Genomic DNA, 21,907 nt, shown 5'->3' on the forward strand with positions numbered 1-21,907 from the left:
TCAGTTTTCAAACTATAGCTGTACAGTGTAGTGTTACTTTTGAAATACCTGTATAATTATATTTGTATAAATTTATAAGTATATTTTAGAAGTATATAAAAATATTTTTTGCTCATTTTAATTTTTGGTATTTTCAAATGTTTTTTTTTTTTTAATTTAGTCGACTTTTGGGTGGGCAGGTTATAAACAAAGGACAAAACAATGACTAATGCCGCGCATGTGCGTCAAAACAGGTGACATTGCACGCCAACTATCACACTTTATGAATTATGAATCCAACTGTTCCTTCACTATGAAACGGCTCGCGTCGAGTGAGCAGAAATGGACGCAGGCCGACGGGAAGTGAACGCATCTTTTTTTTTTTTTGGTCATGGTGGACAATGAGGCGGCCCGCGCGTTGACAAACAAGAACAACAAGGAGGTGGCAGCGAGTGTGGAGGTGACGTGATGCAGACAGGTGAGCGGAGCTGGCATGCACACAAAGACGCAGACGGGCAGCACCACAACAAAAGCGGCGGCCGCCACTAGCCCGGCTACCTTTCCGACAGCCGCTCGCTTATTTTCAGTTTCTTCATCTTTCGCAGCCTGCTCGCGTCCACGTAACGTTTCTTCATGGTCTCCTCTTCTTTCTTGCTCTGCCCGCCGCCCCCCCTATTTTGATTTTTTTTTTTTTCCGGGGGGGGGGGGGGTTGTTCGTCCTCCGCCGCGACGGGCCGCGAAGAGGAGGAAGAGGGGACGGCTGTTTTCTGCGCGACGAGGCGGATGTTCGCTTGCAACCTGTGACGATGACGAAGATGCTGAGGATGGTGATGGTGGTGATGTCTGGGAGCAAAAAAAAATAAATAAATAAAAAAAAAATGGGGGATCGCGCATGCGCCGTGGATGGCGCACCTCCAGAGCCTTGCAATCGGGCAAGCCCGGCTCAATGCAACTAACAGGTCACTTCTGGGGGCATTCTGTGTCCCCCTCGTTCAAGACATACACTTGTGAGCTGTCCTGAGACGAAATGCAACAGTCCAGTCTTAATTAAAATGATAAAATAGCTCTTGAAACCAATCAAAATGGCGTTTTTGCTCTTGTGACACCTTCTTGATGAGCAAATCATATATACTTTTTTAAAAATTTGTTTAGACATGAAGTTAGCACGGTGGGCTCAGCTGGTAAAGCATTGGACTCACCGTTCTGAGGACCCAGGTTCAATCTCGGCCCCGCCTGTGTAACCAGTTCAGGGTGTACCCTGTCTCCTGCTCGTAGACAGTCGGGATAGGCTCCAGCCCTCCCCACAATCCTAGTGAGGATAAGCGGAAAAAAAAATGGATCGAGGATACATGCATGTTTTATTAACATTAATATTAATAAGAGTTGCGTTGACACATTCTTGATGAGCAAACAACACATCAAGTAGGTTTGAAATTTTCTTTTTATTTTGTTGATACATGTCGGTGGAACGGTGGTTCGGCTGGTAAAGCGTTGGCCTCACAGTTCTGAGGACCCGGGTTCGATTCCGGCCCCGCCTGTGTGGACTTTGCATGTTCTCCCCCTGCCTGCGTGGGGTTTCTCCGGGTGGGAACTCTGGTTTCCTCCCACATCCCAAAAAACATGCAACATTAATTGGACACTAAATTGGCTCTCGGTGTGATTGTGTGTCCCCGTGCCCCGCGATTGGCTGGCAACCAGTTCAGGATGTACCCTGTCTCCTGCCCGTAGACAGCTGGGATAGGCTCCAGCCCTCCCCGCGACCCTTGTGAGGATAAGCGGCTAAGAAAATGGACGGATGGATATTAATAAGAAATTGTACATTAATAGCAACAGCCAAAGAGGGGGGAGAGTCGAGCGCGATAATAACCCACAAGTCTCCATTGTGCTGATGTGGATGTATTGTTTTGACAATAGTGTGGAAGACATTAAAAAAAAAAAAAATCCCTATAGCATCGACGTGAGACCGACTTCACTTAGCGGCCATGTCGGGGAAAAAGGGGCCGAGGCTTCCCTTCACCTATAGACGGCAATGAGGACATCCTGCTTTGGAGAACAATGGATGGAGGAAGCTCTACCTGCCTCTTTTGGCTCATGCTCCAGGTGTCACAATATACATTAATAAAGTAGCATATTTTTGCAACCATAAGGCGTATTATGCAAAATGTGTTTTGTAGTGATTGTACACAAGTTGGATTTCTGGAGTGCCTGCCCCATTATCGATAATGAAATGAAGTAACCATGTAAGTACTGTATTTTGCTCTCAAATATTTTTTGTAAATGCTCTATAAGGGGGGGACTCACCGATGGCTTAGTGGTACACACACCTACCTTTGTTGCAGGAAGCGTGGGATCGATTCCCGCTCAGTAATGGTGTCGATATCTTCCATGCGGCTGACTGGCGACCTGTTCAGGGTGTAGTCCGGCTTTTGCCTGAAGCTAGCTGGGAAAGGCTCCAGCTTTCCTGCAACCCTTGTGAGGATAAGCGGCTTGGATAATGACATCACATGACATGACTCCGTGAGGGAGGGATTCAGAATTCTATACGACTGATGGAACTGAGTGTTTGCACTGATTAGCATGAGCTAACGGTGTTATCGGCATTAGCTCCTGATAAGCGTCACATATTGGATTTTGTGGTCACTTTGACGTGGGTACAAGGGGGATTTATTTTTGAAAACTGAGAGTCTAGTTATACCATCTGAGATTTTAAACTGTCCATTTTCGTCTTTTTTCGATACAAGAACGTAATCAAGGGCCGCTGATGACCAATCCCAGATCTCGTTGTTTCTAGATGCAGTGTGCTGTATACTCTTGACAGGTCACCAGTCAATAGAAACAAATATTCACATTTATGCACAATTTAAAAAGTTCAATGAAGCAAGGATGCATTTTTTTTTTTTTTTTTGTATGTGAGAGGAAGCCGCAGTACAATCGCCCCCCGATTATTGTTTAATGTCAGGTTCCGGAACACCCGCGCAGTAAGTGAAATGCGTGAAGTAGTGGCCACATATTTTTCACTATTTATGCATATTTCAAAGCTGTGTGAATCTCCCCAGACTCTTATTAATCTTCTCCATTCCCCCATTTACCATTAACACTTTCTATATTCTTATCCATCATGTCATGAATGCACTACACGATGTACATTTTATTCCTTCTAATATGTTTTTATGATTTTTTTCTCGTTTTTTTAGGCGAGGAGAGATGTTTTATTCCTCAAAAAAATCACATCACAAAGTCAAAATTATGCAATATCCATCCACCCATCCATTTTCTTTGCTGCTTATCCTCACGAGGAGTGCTGTAGCTTATCCCAGTTGTCATCAGGTACACCCTGAACTGGTCGCCAGCCAATCGCAGGGGACATGGAAACAAACAGTCGCAGTCACGATCACACCTTAGAGCAATTTAGAGTGTCCAATTAATGTTGCATGTTTTTGGGACGTGGGAGGAAACCAGAGTTCCCACCCGGAGAAAACCCACCCAGGCACGGGGAGAACATGCAAACTCCACACAGGTGGGGTCGGGATCGAACTCGGGTCCTGATCCACCGTGCCGCCTACACGTTTCAACAAAATTTAAAAAAAGATTTAAAGCCTATTTGGTGTGAGCCGCCAATTCTGCAACCTGAATTAGCAATAAAAAAGACAGCACAGCTGTTCATAATTGTACAGAAAAAAAATCCAAAGATCCCCTTTAAGAGTACAACACAGTACAACCGTTTTCTCGTGACTGTCGCTTGAAGAAATTCCACACTATTGACAAAAATGACAAAGATCCGAAAAAGAGATTCCGATTCCGATCCTGCAAAAGTATCTTAGGGCAAAGTAAGGTCAATTTAGGACGCACAGTTTGTCAGTCATTCCAAACAGCGCAGCACTCAAGTCGTCAAGGTCGTTTCACAGGTGCCACGCCGCGGGGAAAAACTCAGCGAGATGCCCTTGAGGCTGTATGTGTTTAAGGTCACGTGGCAGCGTGGCACCGCCATATATAAACCCAACGGGCGGCCCTGAGCGGGTATCAGTCCGGGATTTAGCGATGAACTGGTTCTTTTTGAGCTTCCTGTGCGCTTCGGGCCTCTGCGCCGCCCTTCAGGTGTCAGCCGGCTCGGAGGAGGAGGTGGCGAGCGTAGCCGTGAGTACAAATTCAAAAATCAACGCTGTCCGACACATTTTGTTTGCTTAATGCTCCAATGTTTCCTCTCTTGTTTCTGATCGACCGACATGAAGGAAGGTGAGTGTGTCGCCATCGCTCAGCAACTCACAAGCAGCCCGCACAAACTATTAACTTTCAAATCTTTCCCTGCTGCTCGACTTTAGAGAGCGTCCTGGCCTCGTCCTCGGAACAGAATGAGATCGTGGACAAGCACAACGCCCTGAGGAGAAACGTCAAGCCCACTGCTAGCAACATGCTGAAAATGGTAAACGACGCCGTTGTCGAGGCAATAAAGAACCAGAATCCGAGGCGCGCGTGTCGCTGTCGCACAGAGTTGGAACAGCGAGGCTGCAGCCAACGCTCAGCGGTGGGCCAGGACCTGCTCCATGAAGCACAGCCCGGCCAGCTCCAGGGAGATCAGTAGTAAGTTGCTTATTAGCCAGGATCCACTAAGAGCGGTTATTTTTCATACTTCAATTTTGGGAGTGAAATTAGGACTTCGCTGTGAAATCTTCACGGCTTTTTTGCATTTATCATCTGGACCGCCTCGTGGACGTTCCCAATGACAGTTCAGAGTATCAAAGTTTCGATCCGGGTGTGAAGCAAGACCGTCGCCTTCTCGTTTCTGTGCTGCAGCGAGCGGCTGCGGCGAGAACTTGTACATGGCCAGTTACAAAAACACTTGGAGCAACGCCATCCAGGCGTGGTACGACGAGGTCAAGGACTGGCGCTACGGAGTGGGATCGGTCAACGGAGGGGTCGTCGGACATTTCACACAGGTACCAGCCCTCAACCTGGCGTGGTGCTGTGGCTTAGTTGGTTAAAGCGCCTGTCTAGTAAATAGGACATCCTGGGTTGGAATCCCAGTAGTGCCTTTAATCACCACGCAGTATTATTTGTTTATTAAAGTACACCCGCCCCTCGACCTACCAAGAGCTGTCACTATACAGTACATAGTCTACTGAGAATAAAGATTACACTTGTGGCAATGTTCCCTCTAATTTTTTTACACACTAAGGCCGTGAGCGCCCCCTTTGACCACCGTGAGCAACATCGGACGTATGCACTGTGGTCAATCAGTGTCGTCCATTGCAGTTACATGGCTCATTAAAAGGTTCAGGTTACATTCCCATCAGAACATTTTTAAGAACAATTTTGTGTTTTTTGCTAACTTACACTGAAAATGTCAACAACAAAAAAATACATTGCTAACCAAACCAAGCCAACTATGAACTATAAATTTGACTTGTTAGAGAGGAAGATGCACAAGATAGACTTAGATGGAAAAAGATGACATGCTGTGGCGATCCCTAATGGGACAAGCCGAAAGGAAAAGAAGAAGAAGAAGATCGAGAGTAAACATAAGCAGCATGTCTAACTCGTCTTTGCTCTACGTTGCCCAGACTGTGTTTCTAACTAAAGCACTGGCGGTGGGCGGTGTTTGTAATTCTGAGTGTACCCCTTTAAGAGCGGAGGGGGCGGTGTCAGGTAAATTAGGAAGTAGAGTGTGTGGCCCGGTTAAATCCAACATTTTATGTAATTATTTTTTTTTCGTAATCTTAAACCATTTCCCCCTCTCTAGGTTGTTTGGTACCGCTCCAACCAGATTGGCTGCGCTATGGCCTATTGTCCCAACTCCCGCTACAAGTACTTCTACGTCTGCCACTATTGCCCACCGTAAGTACATAAAACATCACTACTACTACTACTACTAATATCTTAAATTTTACATTAAGGTCTGAAAATTGTGAAATAAGCAAAGTTTTGGGGGTTTAGGTTTCTTTCCCAAGTCCATTCATTTTCTTTATGTTTCTGTTGCAAGTACTGAAAATATGCACTAATTACTCCAATAAATAAAAATGCTCTCCTTCTAATCATTTAATAGTGACTCCAGGGGATCTGTTACATATTTGGGTTGGTAGCCAGCGAATGAGAGCCTTCACGCACTAAATATTTGATGTTGTGACCTAAATTTTAGCGGGAATTACCAGTACGCCCGCCCCTACAAGTCCGGACCCACCTGCGCTGACTGCCCCAACGCCTGTGAGAACAAACTGTGCAGTAAGTAGCATCAACTACAAATTGAGACAAGATCATCATTTATTTTTTTTTCACCATGCACTACTCACAAAAAGTTTGGACTTTTCACATTTTGGGTGAGATTTCAGGGTGACGCCTAAGATGATCTATTTACCTGTACAGATGTATGTACCCCTTTGGCCTTTAACAATTCCAATGCATGTGTCCTACTGTTTATTGTTTCAGTACTTTTTAATTTTTGCACAACTTTCTGTTTTCCTAACTGGATGGCAAAACTCACAAAAGGTGTTTGGCCCAAAAATTTCCTGCTTCTATTTATAAAAGATGGAATTAAGTTCATCTGTAAAAGTACATTTAAGGAAAGTCTATCCTGAAATTGGTTGTGTGCTGAGATTTTTTTTTCATGTAAAATACCGTAATTTCTCGAGTATAATGCGCACCCCCAAAGTCGACCCTCCCCCCCCCCAAAAAAAAAAAAAAAAAAAAAAAAAACTTCTACCCATGTACAATGCGCACTACCAAAATATTAGGAATTATCTGTATTTATATTTTGTTAGGTTTGTATTGTTTTTCAAAAAACAATCATTAATAATCATTGTGCACGTGCTAATGTAGCCGTAATATAATCTCAGGACAGGCCACAGGACGAGCTTGTCAACTAAAATAAATGCTCGATGATGGCATAATATTTTATTAATCCCGTTGATTACACATATTACAGTCTTAAATAAATAAACAATTTAACGCTGTTTGATTGAAACATTTTTTGCATTAAATATTTGTGCGTGAAAGCTTATAGCTTTCCAATGGCGTCAGGTGGCTATCAAAACAACGTGAGCCCAAACTATGTCGAAACAAGGATAATGGGCACATTTAAAAAAAAAAAAAAGCAACCATTTCAATTGCGTGCGCTCTCCAGTTTTGTTTTTAATGTGCCCATGACGCTCGTATTCCGTAGTTTGAGCTCACGTTGTTTTGATACCCACCTGAAGCCAATGAGGCGAGCTATCGTTTTTTTTCAAACTGCGGCGCAACTTCCGGGTGGCGGCATCATCGGCACGAGTGATGACACATTTCTTTTGTAATCAGCTGCACAACTAGCCGTTATAGTCGACATTTTTCGTCTTGGTTCAAGTTAATACAAACGTATGGGCAGTCGTTTCTGATCTTGTTTGGTGCAGTAGCATCAAAAATGCTACGCTAATGATCGTAAAATGCAAGCTCCCCGAGGAGGTCGTAGAGTTCAGGTTGGGGGGGGCACACATTACCGTAATAAATATAAATGTGTAACATAAGACATCGAATATCATATCGAAATGTATATGTATACCTTTTTTTTTTTTACCACTCTATGTACCTCTATACGACTATGCAATGTGATTGTATTTTTTTTTCATCCATACCTAAATATAATGCGCTCTATTAACTTTTTGAAAATATTTTTGGAAAAATTTGCGCATTATTGTCGAGAAATTACAGTATGTGCCGCGGCTTTGCAAATGCTGCAAAACGCAATTCTATGCACACCTATTAGCACAGTCACAAAGATGACACTGTCAAGGAGCAGAGAGCCATTGCCTTCTTAGCTTTAGCCTCAGCCTTATTTTTGCCCACCGGTTTCCACTTTTAACACATCGACCCGTCACGGCGTCCTCCTCCCGCAGCCAACCCTTGTCGCTACACAGACAAGTACAGCAACTGCCCTGAGCTGAAGCAGCAGCACGGCTGCAACAACAGCAACGTCGCCTCTTGGTGTCCCGCCTCCTGCAAGTGCACCAACCAGATTATCTGAGTTGCTCAGACTGAAATGTGGCATTGAATTAAAAAAAAAAAAAAAAGTCTTCCATGCATGTGAAGTCATCCTTTACTTTTATCGACTTGTTAAAGGTGAAGTGTCATCTCTATAAACATTCTAAAATAGATATTGAAATGACAAATACATATAACATTATTCACTTCAATGTCTATACGAAAATATAAATATGAGCGGAGTAGCGCATGATCTATGCGCAAAGTTGAGGAAGTCTCATTGGACATCCGAATGGTCGCCGTATTGGCTGCATCTTCTGTCCGTGACGTCACACCGTGACATTCGCCATTGAAAACACGCTGTGCCACCTACTAAGTGAGACAAACAACAGATATTCAGATTTTTCCCACACCTCTTCTGACACGGAATCTCTTTTCGAAGAAGAGAACATCTCATAACTGAGTGAAGCGACCAGGACAATATTAGCCTATCGTTTCGAGCCATATTTAGATGATATACGGATTACGGCCAAACCGCATGCGGCCAAAACACCCCCCCCCCATCCACCTGCGCGCGGCGGTGATAAAAACAACAACAACCGTGAACGACAACAACAACGCGGCCAAACCGCCTCCCCATCCGATCCACCTCCTCAGCGGAGATGAGCTACCCCCCGCGGCACCGCTTCCACCGATAACAGCTTCGGCTGGGGTGGCACATCGACACATTTAGCACCCCTGACTTACAGATTACGTCCCCCCACAACTGTTATTTTTTTAGTAGCTGTATACACACCTACCTGTCATTTGTAGCCCACAAACTCACGTCCTTTGCACTCGTGCAATCCATTTTTCACGACGAACCGGGTCTCTTGGAAACTTATGAAGGGTTAATCCATCCTCCCGAGTGTTCGAGCAATATCCAGCAATGCAACGAGCCGGCATTTTGGCTAACACGAAGGAACAACGAGCTACCTTCCAGCAGGTAAAACTAATAGAAACAAACGAGTCCGCTTGAGCGCGCACCTGCCCTTTATGTCACTTTCTGCTTCTTCTCGAAAACAAATCCCTCGAGAGGATTTTCATGGCGGGAGTGACAAAAAGCCATACACTTGGATGGGTCCATACCGGCTGCCATTTTTTTATTAATAACATATTAAAAATCATGCGTTTCATGACAGTGGACCTTTAAAGTAGTAGATTATCTGCTTCAGTGCTTACACTACAGTTGTGATTTCTTTGTATAAATAAAAGGCAGACCATGTACACGAGTGTATTCCTGCCAAACCAGAAAAAAAACTGTACTGTATCACATAATAGAGTGCTAAAGTTGACATTTAACTGTGATACATTTCATGTTATAACGTGATGAATTTCACAGTTTGTGATAAGTTTCATTTTTCAACATGATAAATTATCGAGCTATAAGGTGATAAGTTTCACTTTTTTCATTCGGACATAGAAAACGAAGGACTGGCAGAACCTTATTGAGGTACTTGAGTCTTCTTTACTCCCTCTGTAACGATGCTACTCTTCCAAGAAACTGTAAAAAAAAATGAAATAAAAGACACGCATAGCTTCGAAGGGCCGGGCCAGTAAAATTCAGTGTTGCGTTGGAATGCTGCTTTAAAGATAAAATTGTTACTCTTATTAATGTACTCTTCATTCAAATTTAAATCAAATGTATTTCAATAAGTTTCAAAGGCCACTGCCGATGAAAAAACAACATAATATAAACCATTCGGGCGGGTTATTCCTGGTTGTCGTGGCAACAACAAATACTCGATTCTCTTTAATATGAGCGCGTGTACGATCGCAATAGTTTTGAAGCTGCGATCTCAACATCAAATCGCCGCTCTAAGTCCGAGTCCCGAGCAATGTGTTGGAGGAAGAAATTATAATTTGGAAGTGAATTATCTAACTTACCAAGTGCAAATACTTTGCAACTGGACCACCTGAAGTGGGCGGAGTTAGAAAAGGAGATAAGTGGGCGAGTCTCGACGCTGCCAGTGTGTCCGCTGATAGCGGACGTCCTCCCGCTTGGCGGGGGCCGATAAGGCCGACCGTGCCACTCTGCGGGCCTTATCGGCCTCCGACAGTGAGCGGCGACTGTTGGTGCCAAGGCCACGGGACGTTCGGGACTCGGTCGCATCGCTTTTGTCTTCCTTGCACTACCGCGCGTCCTCTTTGTCTTACACGACGCCCTCGTCGGACAGAGACGCAAGCCGCTGTAAACAAGGTTGGCCTGAAATTTCTTCTAGATGTTTTCGAAGACAAAAGATAGAAGTTAGGAAGACGGAGGCAGATCAGTTCTAAGGATCAGTGTGTCCAGACTGAAGAAGACATGGTCATTTAGTCTGGTGTGCTATCTCCTGATGGATCAGAAACAGGATGTCGGGTGGGTAGTTGGGGGGACGAAAACAGACAGTTGACTCCATTTAAAAACCTCCGTTTAGCATACTCTATTTGATTTAAATGACTTGTAAATCGGCATTGATTCCCTGAAAACTTACCCAGAGATACTTTTGCACGAGTTTGCCATGACCAGTGACAAATTGCACACAATTAGCAAGGCGTGTTCATATTCCTGTTGTTTTCCAAACAATTAGGAACTCTTATTGAAAGGAAGGAGCCAGCGAAATGGGATCCAGTAGACATTCTGTGCCTTGCTCAGGAGTCAAGACGGTCTTTGAACAAAGTGGCTGAGTAACTAATCACTTGTTGCAATATTTGTTATCCTATTTTTTCCTACTGCAAATAATGTTGCAGGGCCTCCAAGGTACGAGACCCAGTAACCTCTACAGCCCCGACGTCTAACGGTCTTGCCACAGATGTGCGAGCCCCCCCCCCCCCCCACCCATGCAGCAGCTGCCACCTGCTTGCCGCCATCCTCAACCGCGCGGGAGTGGCGAGGAAAACGTTTAAGCGCGCCTCTGATGAAAGCAAAACGTGACGGGCGTGGGACTTCCTTCCTTCTATTGGTATGCTGCGAGATGCGGGGAGAACAACATTTTCCTCTTAAGATGGGGGGCGGGGGGGGGCAGGCATAAGCCTGACAAAAACACGACAGCTGGGTCGCATGTCAGAGAAACTTAATTGATAAAGAGGAAAATGACACTGTTGGATTATTGGATATAAAGGTAGACACGTACTTCCATATATTGTCCGAAAAATTGCATAAGTGAAGGACTCGGGGTGCAGTATACATGATACATATTTGCAGTGCTTCCTAAAGTTCAAGTCATGTGATCGTTTTGTGGATAAAACGTCACTCTGCGTCATGCCTCCCAAGGACGCTCGGTTTAGAACCGGGCTGCTTTGTGTCATGTCATCGGCCGTGCCAGTGGTCTTGTTGTTGTTTTTCTTTTGTTTTTCTACGTATCAATGCAACCTTCACGCTGTGCAGTAACGTGAACAAATTGTGCAAAAGGGGCCAGAAACCTAAAAACACTGGAAATGCTTAAAGCGGCTACAGGCCAAACATAATGGACCGTATGCATTTGCGTAGAAGCAAGATGCACTAAGTCCAAATGGCTATTTGAGCAGAAAATCTTGCCATTATTGAAAATAAAATGAAACTCACGACGAGAGGATAGACAACTGTATGTATGTATGTACTGTAATTTCCGGCCTACAAGCCGCGACTTTTTTCACACGCTTTCAACCCTGCGGTTTACGCGGCGATGCGGCTAATTTGTGCATTTTTTTCTAAAGGCCGCAAGGGGGCACTTGAGCGGAAAAGATAAGAATGAGACCGGTGAAATATATGTGCCGAGGAAGTGACTTTTACCGGCCCTGTTACCGCTAGCGTTAGCGCTGGGCTAGCGTGTTTCTGCTATGATACTTGCGTGTCTCAGTCATATTTACCAGTAAGTTTTATTTTAACCAGCCCTGTTAGTGTTAGTGCTAGCCCGGCACAAGCCTTAGCACGGCGTTAGCACTAGCGTTAGCACTAGCGTTAGCGCCGCGCTAGCATTACCATTCGCGCTAAACTCTTTGTGTACCGTCTTTGTAAATATTTTGTGTTTGAATGTGGGTTTCAATGTGGGCACTTGCGGATTTTACACAGCTGCGGCGTATGTATGTACCAAATGGTATTTCCTTTACAAATGTACTCGGTAAGGATTGTAACCAGGTGCGCTCTGTAGGCCGGGAATTACAGTATGTATGTCTATATCTGCCTTGTTCTGGCCAAATCAAAACAGCCCCATAGCAAGTGTCTAAATGACTCTTTTGTCTGTTTCTGCTTGGTGAAGGAATGTTGTTCATAATATATAATCAATATTTAATTGCTAGCATTGGTTATTGTTCAATATTATATAGTCCATGGCCAGACACTGTAAATGTACAAATAACAAGTCCACTGCATGCAAATGTCATGGACAATATGTCTAAATATTGACTTGCTTGTTTCCACGCAATATGTTTTGAAATTGACATTTGGGAAAACTTGAGGTCACAGGTGGTCTTGAAAACGGTCTTAGAAATATCTTATGAATATTGCATGAGATTACAGTTCTTTTTCCCAGGCTCTCACTGCACTTTCCGCAAGCTCTTGACTTAAGTAATAAATACCCCCCCCCCCACGGGTCTTTACATCTGTTTATCGCCGCTGCCACATAGTAATCTGACACAGACGTTTGACATTCGGGGGTTGGGGTTGGGGGCGGTGGGGTTTGTTCTTCATGCTGGATGTTGGAGAACATTCCTTTGCTTCATCCTAGTGAATCTGGTAGCCATTACCTTGTTTCAGACACATGTACGGAGCACATCTATTAGCGTGATCCCAACTAGTGTGCACGTGGGTGGGCGGGAGGGGTGGGGGTGTCAAACCTTCAGGATTCGTTATTTCAGAGGCATTCCTAGCCTGTAGATACTTGCTAGGGAGTAAATGGTTTGAGTCTCTCTCAGACCGGTAACAGGTTTTCTATACTGGAAGCTCTTAATAAGATGATTTTTTTAAAAATAAACAGCTTTAACTACAACTTATATAGCCATTAAGAAAGTTAAAATATGACATAAAACCTTGCCTCGTTTGTGATCATTTTGGTGTCTTCACTGTATTGAGCCTTTCTTATATAATGGAAAATATTGTCTGGTTCCTGATTAAATAAACATGTAATAAAAAAGACAATAGGTGCCTTTACAAAGCAAAACAAGGAAACCCTGCCCCACCTTTGAATGACTTTTTAATGGACATTTTCCAATGGCTGACAACAGTGGATGCCACAAATGTGATCTATTTAGCTGCATGCCAAGGGCAAAACATTGCCTTGGCAAAATCGTTGGATGAAATTGCTGTGTTAAAAGCAACCATATATAATATCTATGAATATGTTTTGATCAATTGATTCAATGTCACGAGAACAGCTGGAAGAATACAGCACTTATGGAATTCTGGAATGTCGATCAGGATATGTAAATCCCTTTAAATAACAAATAGAGATCATCATCCATCCATCCATTATCTATCACTTTTCTGGGTCAGGTTGCGGGGGAAGTAGCTTCAGCAGGAATACCCAGACTTCCCTTTCCCCGGCCACTTCTTTCAGCACTTCCGGAGGGATCCCGCGGTGTTCCCAAGCCAGTCGAGGGACATTGTCTCTCCAGCGTGTCCTGGATTGTCCTCAGGTTCTCTTTCCGGAGGGACATGCCCGGAACACCTCACCAGGGAGGTGTCCGGTAGGCATCCGAATCAGATGCCCCAGCCACCTCATCTGGCTCCTCTCAATGCGGAGGAGCAGCGGCTCGACATTGACCCCCTCCCGGATGACCGAGCTTCTCACCCTATCTCTGAGGAAGAGCCCGGACACCCTGTGGAGGAAACCAGAAGGTCAGTTCTCTGTCATAACCAGAACGCTAGGACGGACCAAATGCACGACTCGGTAGACAGGGAGGCAGTTAAAGGAAAATCTTTATTCGTTCCAAGGTCGTAAGACGGAGAGTCAGTCAGAGTGAGCAGCAGTATCAAGAGCGTCAGGCTTACGGGGTTGGTCGGAGGACAAGCAGAGGTCGGTAAACAGGGGTTCAGGATCAGGAACGAGGAAGTGCGGGAACGGCGCATGGGTGGCAACAATCTGGCAAATGCAGACCGTCTGCTGGGTCCTATATATACTGGGGTTAAGTATCCCTGATGAGGCGCAGGTGTGCAGGGGACCTGCACCGGCAGGGCTGGGACCGGCAGGACCATGACATTGTCTGGGGCTTCATGCCCCTGCTAGGGTCACCCATGGCAAACAGGTCCTAGGTGAGGGACCAGACAAAGTACGACTCCAAAACCCCTATGATGAGTACAAAATCCGATCTTGCCTGGACGTGGGTCATCGGGGCCTGGAGGTAGGGGTCGAGGGTGGCCAGGCCTGCACCCGTGGGGCTCGGTCGGGCACAGCCCGAAAGGGTAACATGGTTCCCCCTTCCCGTGGGCTCACCACCTGTGAGAGGCGCCATCGGGGTCCGTGCAAAGTGAGGTGGCTACAGAAACTAGCACTCGGGACGTGTGCTGTCACCTCTTTAGCGATCATCAATATGATCCCATTGTTTGTATAGTCCAGGGGTCTCAAACATGCATCCCGTGGGCCATTTGCGGCCTGCAGGATGACATTTTGCGGCCCCCACCTTAATATGAAAGCATCATAGTAGTGTGGCCCTTGAGTTTTATAAGGATGGCACTTTTATAGTGTTTTGTGCGGAGCAGACCAATCACAGTTGGGTAGATGGCAATCGGGCGTGTGACGTCGATCGGGGCTTGATGCAAGCAGAGAAATAAGTTACAGCAGTGTTCCCAAGGAGAGTTTTACACACAAGTTGTAAACACTTCTTATTATGTTTCAGACGATAGCATTGTTTTTCTAATTTTTAACTCCACTAAGTCCGTGTGCGCCGAGGCCGCGGCCCAGCCTCAGCCAGACTCCGCCTCCAGGTCAAATTGAGTTTGAGACCACTGCTGTAGTCAGTAATTTGCATTCATCAAAAAAAGTTATCAAGAAGCCAAAAGTTGCAGGAGAAATTGGATAAAAAATAAAAAGGATATACGCAACAAGGCTTCTCCCAATGATATGTTCCGCCTTGACGTTTGCGTGACAAAAAAAATCCCCCCCTTGCCCCCTATGCCTCCGTCCACCAATCTCTCCACATCCTGTGCATTGAAAGCCCACTCCCCACGCTATTGGACTCAGGATGTTTTATTTTTTCCTCTTCTTCTTACCCCCCCCCGTCCACCCAACCCTTTCCCTTCATGTTTCTCATTTCTATGGGAAGACTTTTGGGTCGGGGCCCAATCATTTGGAGTTTTTAATAGGATGCAACGATAACGTGGCAGGTTGATTGCCGCGTGGAGCCAAATGAGGAAAAGGGTGCGGCGAAGGGGCCCCCAATTAGGGGCCGTCTCAAGAATGCTACGCGAGATAAAGCAATTACGCGCCGCTGCGACGAGGAGGCTCTGTGTTAAATGTCACGATGGGATGCAGGGGAAGCTCGGATGAACATTTAAAGTAAAAAAAAAAAAAACATTTTCAAGGCTCTGCTTGTGGAATTCCAGTAAATGTAACATTCAACGCAGCCCAAAAATGTAATTTACACACAGATCTGATCACCGTGACAACCTGTCAACTCCCCCCCCGGTTACATTTTGTCACTTGACGCAGATGAATAAAATGTCATCTTAAAACCACGCGAGGACCTTATCGTGCATTTCGGGCTTGCAATGGCCTGAAACCAGCGCTCGGCTTGTGTTATCTTCCTAATTGAGGAAACTAGAAAGTAAAGCAACGGCTTATCTGCGTGCGCGAGCAAACACGAGAAGTCCCACGTCGCTGCAAATTAAGACCTCCCCATCCTGCCCGCCGCTTCTACAGCTGCCGTGTTACACACACACACACACACACGCACACACTAAATGGGCCGCAAACAGTAAGCAAGGGTCGAAATGTCTTTGTAGACTCAACAGGCAGGAACTGGCTGTTGTAATCAAGGTATTACATAATTCTAACTCACTATGGAGGAAATTCTAAGCTATAAGATCCTGGACAACCTCCAATGTATTCATACAAATTCATTTCCCACCACCAATTAATGGAAATTGATCAAACTGGTGGCATCAAGCGTTATTAATAATGTGTCAACAAGTAAGTGTAAACATTTTTAACTGCCATACAAGTGGATGACAATTAATTAAATGAGCCCAAAATATGACAAAATCCAGTACTGCAGTGCTCTAAAAAAGGACAACTTGGACTTCTATCATGCATTTTGTCATATTTCCCAAAACCGTAGTTTAGTAACTACTAAATATTGCCAGCACAGTGGATCAGATGGAAAGCGTTGGCCTCACAGTTCTGAGATCCAGGATTCAATCCCAGCCCCGCCTACGTGGGGTTTGCATGTTCTCTCCGTGCCTGCGTGGGTTTTCTCCCACATCTCAAAAACATGCAACATTAATTGGACACTCTAAATTGTCCATAGGTTGTGATTGTGAGAGTGGCCGTTGTCTATCTCCACGTGCCCTCCGATTGGCTGGCAACCAGTTCAGGGTGTACCCCGCCTCCTTGTGAGGATAAGCGGCTAGGAAAATGGATGGCTCGCTGCGTAAATATTGCCAACAAAGAAATGAATTTGTAACCAGAAGTCACTGACATGACATGAAGTCATTTAGTGACAAAAAAAAAATGCTTGTAATATCGGTTAATACCGGTGCGGGGCTGGACCCAAATGCAGGACTCCGAGACGAGGGCATGATGCTAGGCGTAGTTTGATTCAAAGCTGAGGTCATACACGGTGTAAGCAGTCCGAGAAGGCAGAGATACAGAAACGCTACGCTAGGCAGGATCCAAAAGACATGCAGCGAGGTCTGATGACTAGGAGACAAACTAAGAAACATGAACTAGGACTTGACTATGAAACATAAATTAAGACAGGACTAAACAGAAACGCTGTGACAATGATAACGCAACACTACACTATTCCCAGTGGTGGAGATTCCTACTGTCAGTGAATGCAACTCACTAACTTAAATACCTGTTCAATTACAGTCCCAATGTGAAACAGCTGTGAGCGGTGGCGTGGCATTCTTGCTTATGACAAAAAGTAAAGAAAAAAATGCATGAAAGGAACAAACCTATGAAATATGACGTTGACACTCTTTAATTGCCTTTTTGAGCCCACGGGCCTTGAGTTTGACACCAGAGTCCTTGAGGACTGATTTTTTTTCTTCTTGATACTTGTCCTTAACGCTACCACAGCAGGGTTCCAACTTTATTCCAAGTTCAAGTGCGCACCTGTTCAACATCCAAAGCTCTCAGTTGTCCTCAAAGTCCATCCGGACAAGTCTGCAAAGTTTTGAATGTTCAACGCGTTGCAAGTGGCATGAAGGCCCGTTTATGGGAGAAAGATGCAACATGTGACCGCGGCCTATTGCTATTATGCTCCATTGACTGCTGCATGATTTCCCGATTTTATTAAATAGCTGCAGTTTAAACCGATAGGGTGGCATATCAAAACTCTCCGAGGCAATCCAACAAATGACAGTACGCGGATTACATAAACAAAGGAGATAACTGGACAGCGTCTATAGCATAAATGGGTACTGCACCATAATGAGCTCTGGCGATTGTTCTTGATTACGGACACTTAACACACTGATTAGCCACCAGCCGAGGCTTTCCTCTAAACTACAAGTTTGCTTATCAGGATGGGCAACTGTTCCCCTCAGCTCCTGACACAGGAAACGGGCTTTGGAGTATGTACGTGGTGAGAGGGTGGGGGGTTGGGGGGGGGGTAAAAGAGGAGTGTAATACTGTATTTGCTATCATCCTTTGTCTTCCAGTTGACATTTGCTTGGTACAAAACAACTGCTATGCTTATTCTTTCAGGAACATGTTATGGGTCAGAGCTGTGGTGTTCCGTTAGAAAAGTAAGTAAATATGTAACGTAATTCCCGGCCGACAGAGCGCACCTGGTTATAAGCCTCACCCTGCACATTTGTAAAGGAAATACCAATTTTTACATACATAGGCCACAGCCGTGTAAAAGCCGCAAGTGCCCACATTGAAATTGACAATGAAACACGAGATATTTACAAAGAAATATGGTACACAGAGAGTTTAACGCTAGCGCCGCCGCGTTAACACTAACGCTAGCACTGCCGTGCTAACAGGGCCGGTTAAAAAAAAAATGTACTGGTAAAAATCACTGAGACACGGCAGCAACATGCTAGTGCAGCGCTAACAGGGCCGGGCCAGTAAAAGTCACTTCCTCGGCACACATATTCCACCGGTCCCACGCTTACCTTTTACGCTCGAGTGCCCCCTTGCGGCCGTTATAAAAATGTGCAAATTAGCCGCATCACCGCATAAACTGCAGGGTTGAAAGCGTGTGAAAAAAAGTCGCAGTTTATAGGCCGGAAATTACGGTAAGTAAGTATTTACAGAACCTAAGTAAGTCAGTAAGCCGTTATGTGACAGTGACTGAGAGAGAAAAAAAAACACCAACTGTTGGACAGATCGCCTTCAGTTCAGAGCAATATCTCTGTTGGTAAATTGACCCTAACCTCAAATATGAAAGAAGAATCGGGTTCATAGGAGAACACCAAAGAGGAAGCCCGTGCTGTCAAAAAACACAACGTTAGACGTTTGCTCAAGAGCAGTCGGTTGTTTCACAGCTCTACTGGCAAAACATTATGTTACGTTGAATTCTTAGCGAGAAAGAAGCATGGTGGCGTGAGTATCGTGGTAGGGGATGCTTTGCCATCTCAGGGCCTGGACAGCGTGCCATCATCACTCCAAAAGTGAATTCCCAAGTTTATCCAGAAATTTCGCAGAAGACCCAGAGGCCATGTGTGCAGCAGCTGAAGGTCAAAAGACAGGTCAAAGGGTGTTGGAACAGTGCAATGATCCACAACACAGAAGCAAAGGAAGAAAAGGATGTGTTTCAGAAGAAAATGTGTTCTGGAGTAGCTCAGCCAAAGCCCTAATGTCATACTGATGATTACAAATGTTCAAATCCGCAGCTACACAAAACGTTTGATGGAGGTTCTTGCCGCCAAAGGGGACTCAACCATCATTTACAATTATGCAGTGCACAACATTAGTAAAAGCTGTACTTTTTGTACGTTTACTTCTGTACAGGACTACAACCAGTACTTTTTTTTACAGTAAGTATCTGAACTTAAGTACAGCGTGTGAGTGCTTTCCCCACCTCCGGTTCAGAGTTTGTTGTGGAAAACAATAGTGTTGCTGTTTTTGTGAAAACAATCCTGATGTCACAACCAAAACAGGAAGTGGAATAGGCCGCCGTTGTGATTCTATTTGTGCATACAATGCTTATCAGGCTCATCTGTTTATCGTGTTTCTTTACAAAGTGACACGAGGAATTACTTGACTGCGATGTATTGGACTGGGGTTCCTTGGTCATAGTCAGAATCCACAGTAAATGCAGATCCTGAGACTTTCCCGGCCCAGCCGAGAGACGTAGTCTCTCCACCGTGTCCTCCTCCAAGTTTGACGTGCCCTGAACATCTCACCAGGGACGCGTCAAGAGAACATCTGAACCAGATGGACGTGATTCTAAACTTCATGTAAAACATCCAAGTTAAAACCGGGTTGTTTATGTCAGTTTATGCATTTTGATCAGTTCCTACTCCAAACTTGCAAGGCAAATCCTGCTTGGGTGCAACGTGAATTGGACCGCTTCCACATCTGATGTGACCCCTGAAAAGAATCTAACGCTCAGGTTGAAACGGTACAGAAAACAATCGGCTGTTATTTAAGGAAGTTGCTTCCACGGCTGCTTTGCACCAGCTACATTTTGTTTTGTTTTTTTGTATTGGAATGGTGAAGTCATGGCAATTCTGAAACAAAATATTTGGAAAACCTCTACAGGAAATTTGGTACTCAGAGTACACAGGCTAAAGAGGCTAAGTGCCAAGACACATCAGTTAAATAATTTAGACCGTAAATCAGAGCGTGGATTAGAGCGCTTATTTCTTCTTGAATCTGAATTGTTCATCTTCCCCTTCGCGAGACATTTAGGACAACTGCTTGCCAGGCCTTTTCTCAAACATTCGTTTAAATCCACATTCCAAATGTCGGCAATAATTAATAATTCATCATAAAAGAGTGCAAAATTACTTTAGTGCATGTTTTTTTCCTAGTAGGAACTTGTTAAACCTGCTACACTGACTGGTTATGTGAGGATCTTGGAAGTTGAGGTATTTATCTCAGTTCACTCAGAATCCCAACATCGTGGGTCTAAATGCGCTCATTTTTTGGAGGGGGGGGGGTGCCATTACACGGCATACAATAGGAGAGGAATGAAGATTAGCCGAAGTAAAACAGAATAGATGTACATGAATGTGAGGCGTGGAGGGGGGAGAGTGAAGATCCAGGGAGAAGAGATAGCGAGGGTGGACGACTTCAAATACTTGGCGTCAACAATAGCAAGTGAAGAAACAGGTCCACGCGGGGTGGAACAGTTAGCGGAAGGTGTCTGGTGTTCTATGTGACAGAAGAGTCTCCGCCAGGATGAAGAGCAAAGTTTACAAAACAGTGGTGAGGGCGGCCATGATCTACGGATTAGGGACGGTGGCACTGAAGCAGAACTGGAGGTGGCAGAAATGAAGATGTTGAGGTTCTCGGTCAGAATGAGCAGGTTGGATAGGATTAGAAACGAGCTCATTAGAGGGACAGTCAAAGTTGAATGTTTTGGAGACAAGGTTAGAGAGAGCAGACTTCGATGGTTTGGACATGTCCAGAGGCGAGAGAGTGAGTATGTTGGTAGACGGGTGCTGAGGATGGAGCTGCCAGGCAAAAGAGCGAGAGGAAGACCAAAGAAAAGGTTGATGGATGTTGTGAGGGAAGACAAGAGGACAGTGGGTGTTAGAGAGGAAGATGCACGAAAACGGGACAAGCCGAAAGGAAAAGAAGACACGGCATACAATAGATCACGTGATCTTTGGTCCATCTGGTGGAGAGATGAACCTTACTGTATTCGATACTCAGAGGGTCCAAACCGCATTGGGAGTCTTCTGATGGCTCAAACGTCTTTGCATTGGGATGTCACTGCAGAAACTTCAACAAACCAGATGTGGGGGTCAAATGGATGTTCTGTGCCTTGCTTCTCATTGTTTCTTGATTAAAAACAGAAAACAAAGTTTTTTTTAAAAAAAGTAATAAAGCACATTGATGTGATCAAAATTTATAAAACATTGCCAGCAAAGTCTTGAATGTTATCCTACAGAGGAACACAAAGTCCTTACGTGCGGTCCTCCTTGAGAGATGGGGTTGTTGTGGGTTCGTGCGAAGCGGCACTCATAGATCCACTGGGGGTCAACAGAACATTCCTTACTTAGCACTCCTAAGTATAAGGGTTACTTATGCCTACTTATAAAGTTGCGTGTATGTTCTCGACACGAGCCAGAAGCCGTTGTTGTGACAGACAAAAAAAAAAAAAAACCCACGCCCGTTCTTGGCAGTCTCTCCATTAATCAATGATGGAGAGGCAACACGTGTTGGACAGTGCACACAGTTTTTACTCCGAGTTCTTCTCCAGGTGAGCCACTATAGTTTAGTTTTGGAGTCCAAATTTTCAATTGGTTGCAGGTTTCAAAGCAGAAACGGCGGCCTCCTAAACTATTTTTCATACCTGGTTCAATGCTAGGTGCGTTGTTGGTGGTGGTGCTCAGTGATCGTCACAGCTCTTGGGAAACAGAACGGACTCTGCAGCTGAAAGGGTCGCCGCTGTGACTGTTTGAGCAGCTGGCAAGAGAGCGAGGTGTCGCGTAAACAAGCTTGCACGCGTGCGTGTGGTGTGGTATGCCGGAGACGACCGATCTGGCACATGAAGAAGCATCTGAAGAACTGAGCCAGTAATACCTTTCATTTTAACCAGGGATAGGTTCTCCCTGTGATTGGCTGGCAACCAGATCAAGGTGTACATTGCCTCCTGCACGATGATAGCTGAGATAGTCTCCAGCACTCAAATGACCCTTATG

General features: G+C 45.0%; 2 protein-coding genes and 1 non-coding gene across 3 annotated transcripts in view; 2 read left to right on the forward strand and 1 right to left on the reverse strand.

Moving 5' to 3' along the window:
- Positions 1-20,924, reverse strand: part of si:dkey-12h9.6 (macoilin-1) — a 31,189-nt gene extending 10,265 nt beyond the window's left edge. The window contains exons 1-3 of the mRNA XM_061811678.1: positions 20,900-20,924; positions 1,179-1,288; positions 538-822 (exon numbers count right to left, since the gene is read on the reverse strand). Of these exons, the coding sequence (XP_061667662.1) occupies positions 538-614 (77 nt within the window). The 5' untranslated portion in view covers positions 615-822; positions 1,179-1,288; positions 20,900-20,924. The remainder of the gene's footprint in view (positions 1-537; positions 823-1,178; positions 1,289-20,899) is intronic.
- Positions 2,964-8,005, forward strand: LOC133496497 (serotriflin-like). The gene is made up of 7 exons (XM_061812166.1): positions 2,964-4,117; positions 4,299-4,399; positions 4,467-4,557; positions 4,771-4,913; positions 5,717-5,811; positions 6,113-6,195; positions 7,839-8,005. The coding sequence occupies exons 1-7, from the start codon at positions 3,931-3,933 to the stop codon at positions 7,964-7,966; spliced, it is 828 nt and encodes a 275-aa protein (XP_061668150.1). The 5' UTR covers positions 2,964-3,930; the 3' UTR covers positions 7,967-8,005.
- trnat-agu (transfer RNA threonine (anticodon AGU)) lies at positions 4,936-5,009 on the forward strand. The gene has a single exon. It is a non-coding gene; the product is annotated as a tRNA-Thr (tRNA).
- Positions 20,925-21,907: the final 983 nt, after the last annotated feature.

The sequence above is a fragment of the Syngnathoides biaculeatus genome, chromosome 23 (genome assembly GCF_019802595.1).
Source record: "Syngnathoides biaculeatus isolate LvHL_M chromosome 23, ASM1980259v1, whole genome shotgun sequence".
Classification (NCBI taxonomy): Eukaryota; Metazoa; Chordata; class Actinopteri; order Syngnathiformes; family Syngnathidae; genus Syngnathoides; species Syngnathoides biaculeatus.

Coding starts and splice junctions, on each gene's coding strand:
- LOC133496497 (XM_061812166.1), top strand. CDS start 3,931: ATGTGTTTAAGGTCACGTGGCAGCGTGGCACCGCCATATATAAACCCA. Junction 4,558..4,770: donor CAGCTCCAGGGAGATCAGTA/GTAAGTTGCTTA, acceptor TCTGTGCTGCAG/CGAGCGGCTGCGGCGAGAAC. Junction 6,196..7,838: donor CTGTGAGAACAAACTGTGCA/GTAAGTAGCATC, acceptor CTCCTCCCGCAG/CCAACCCTTGTCGCTACACA.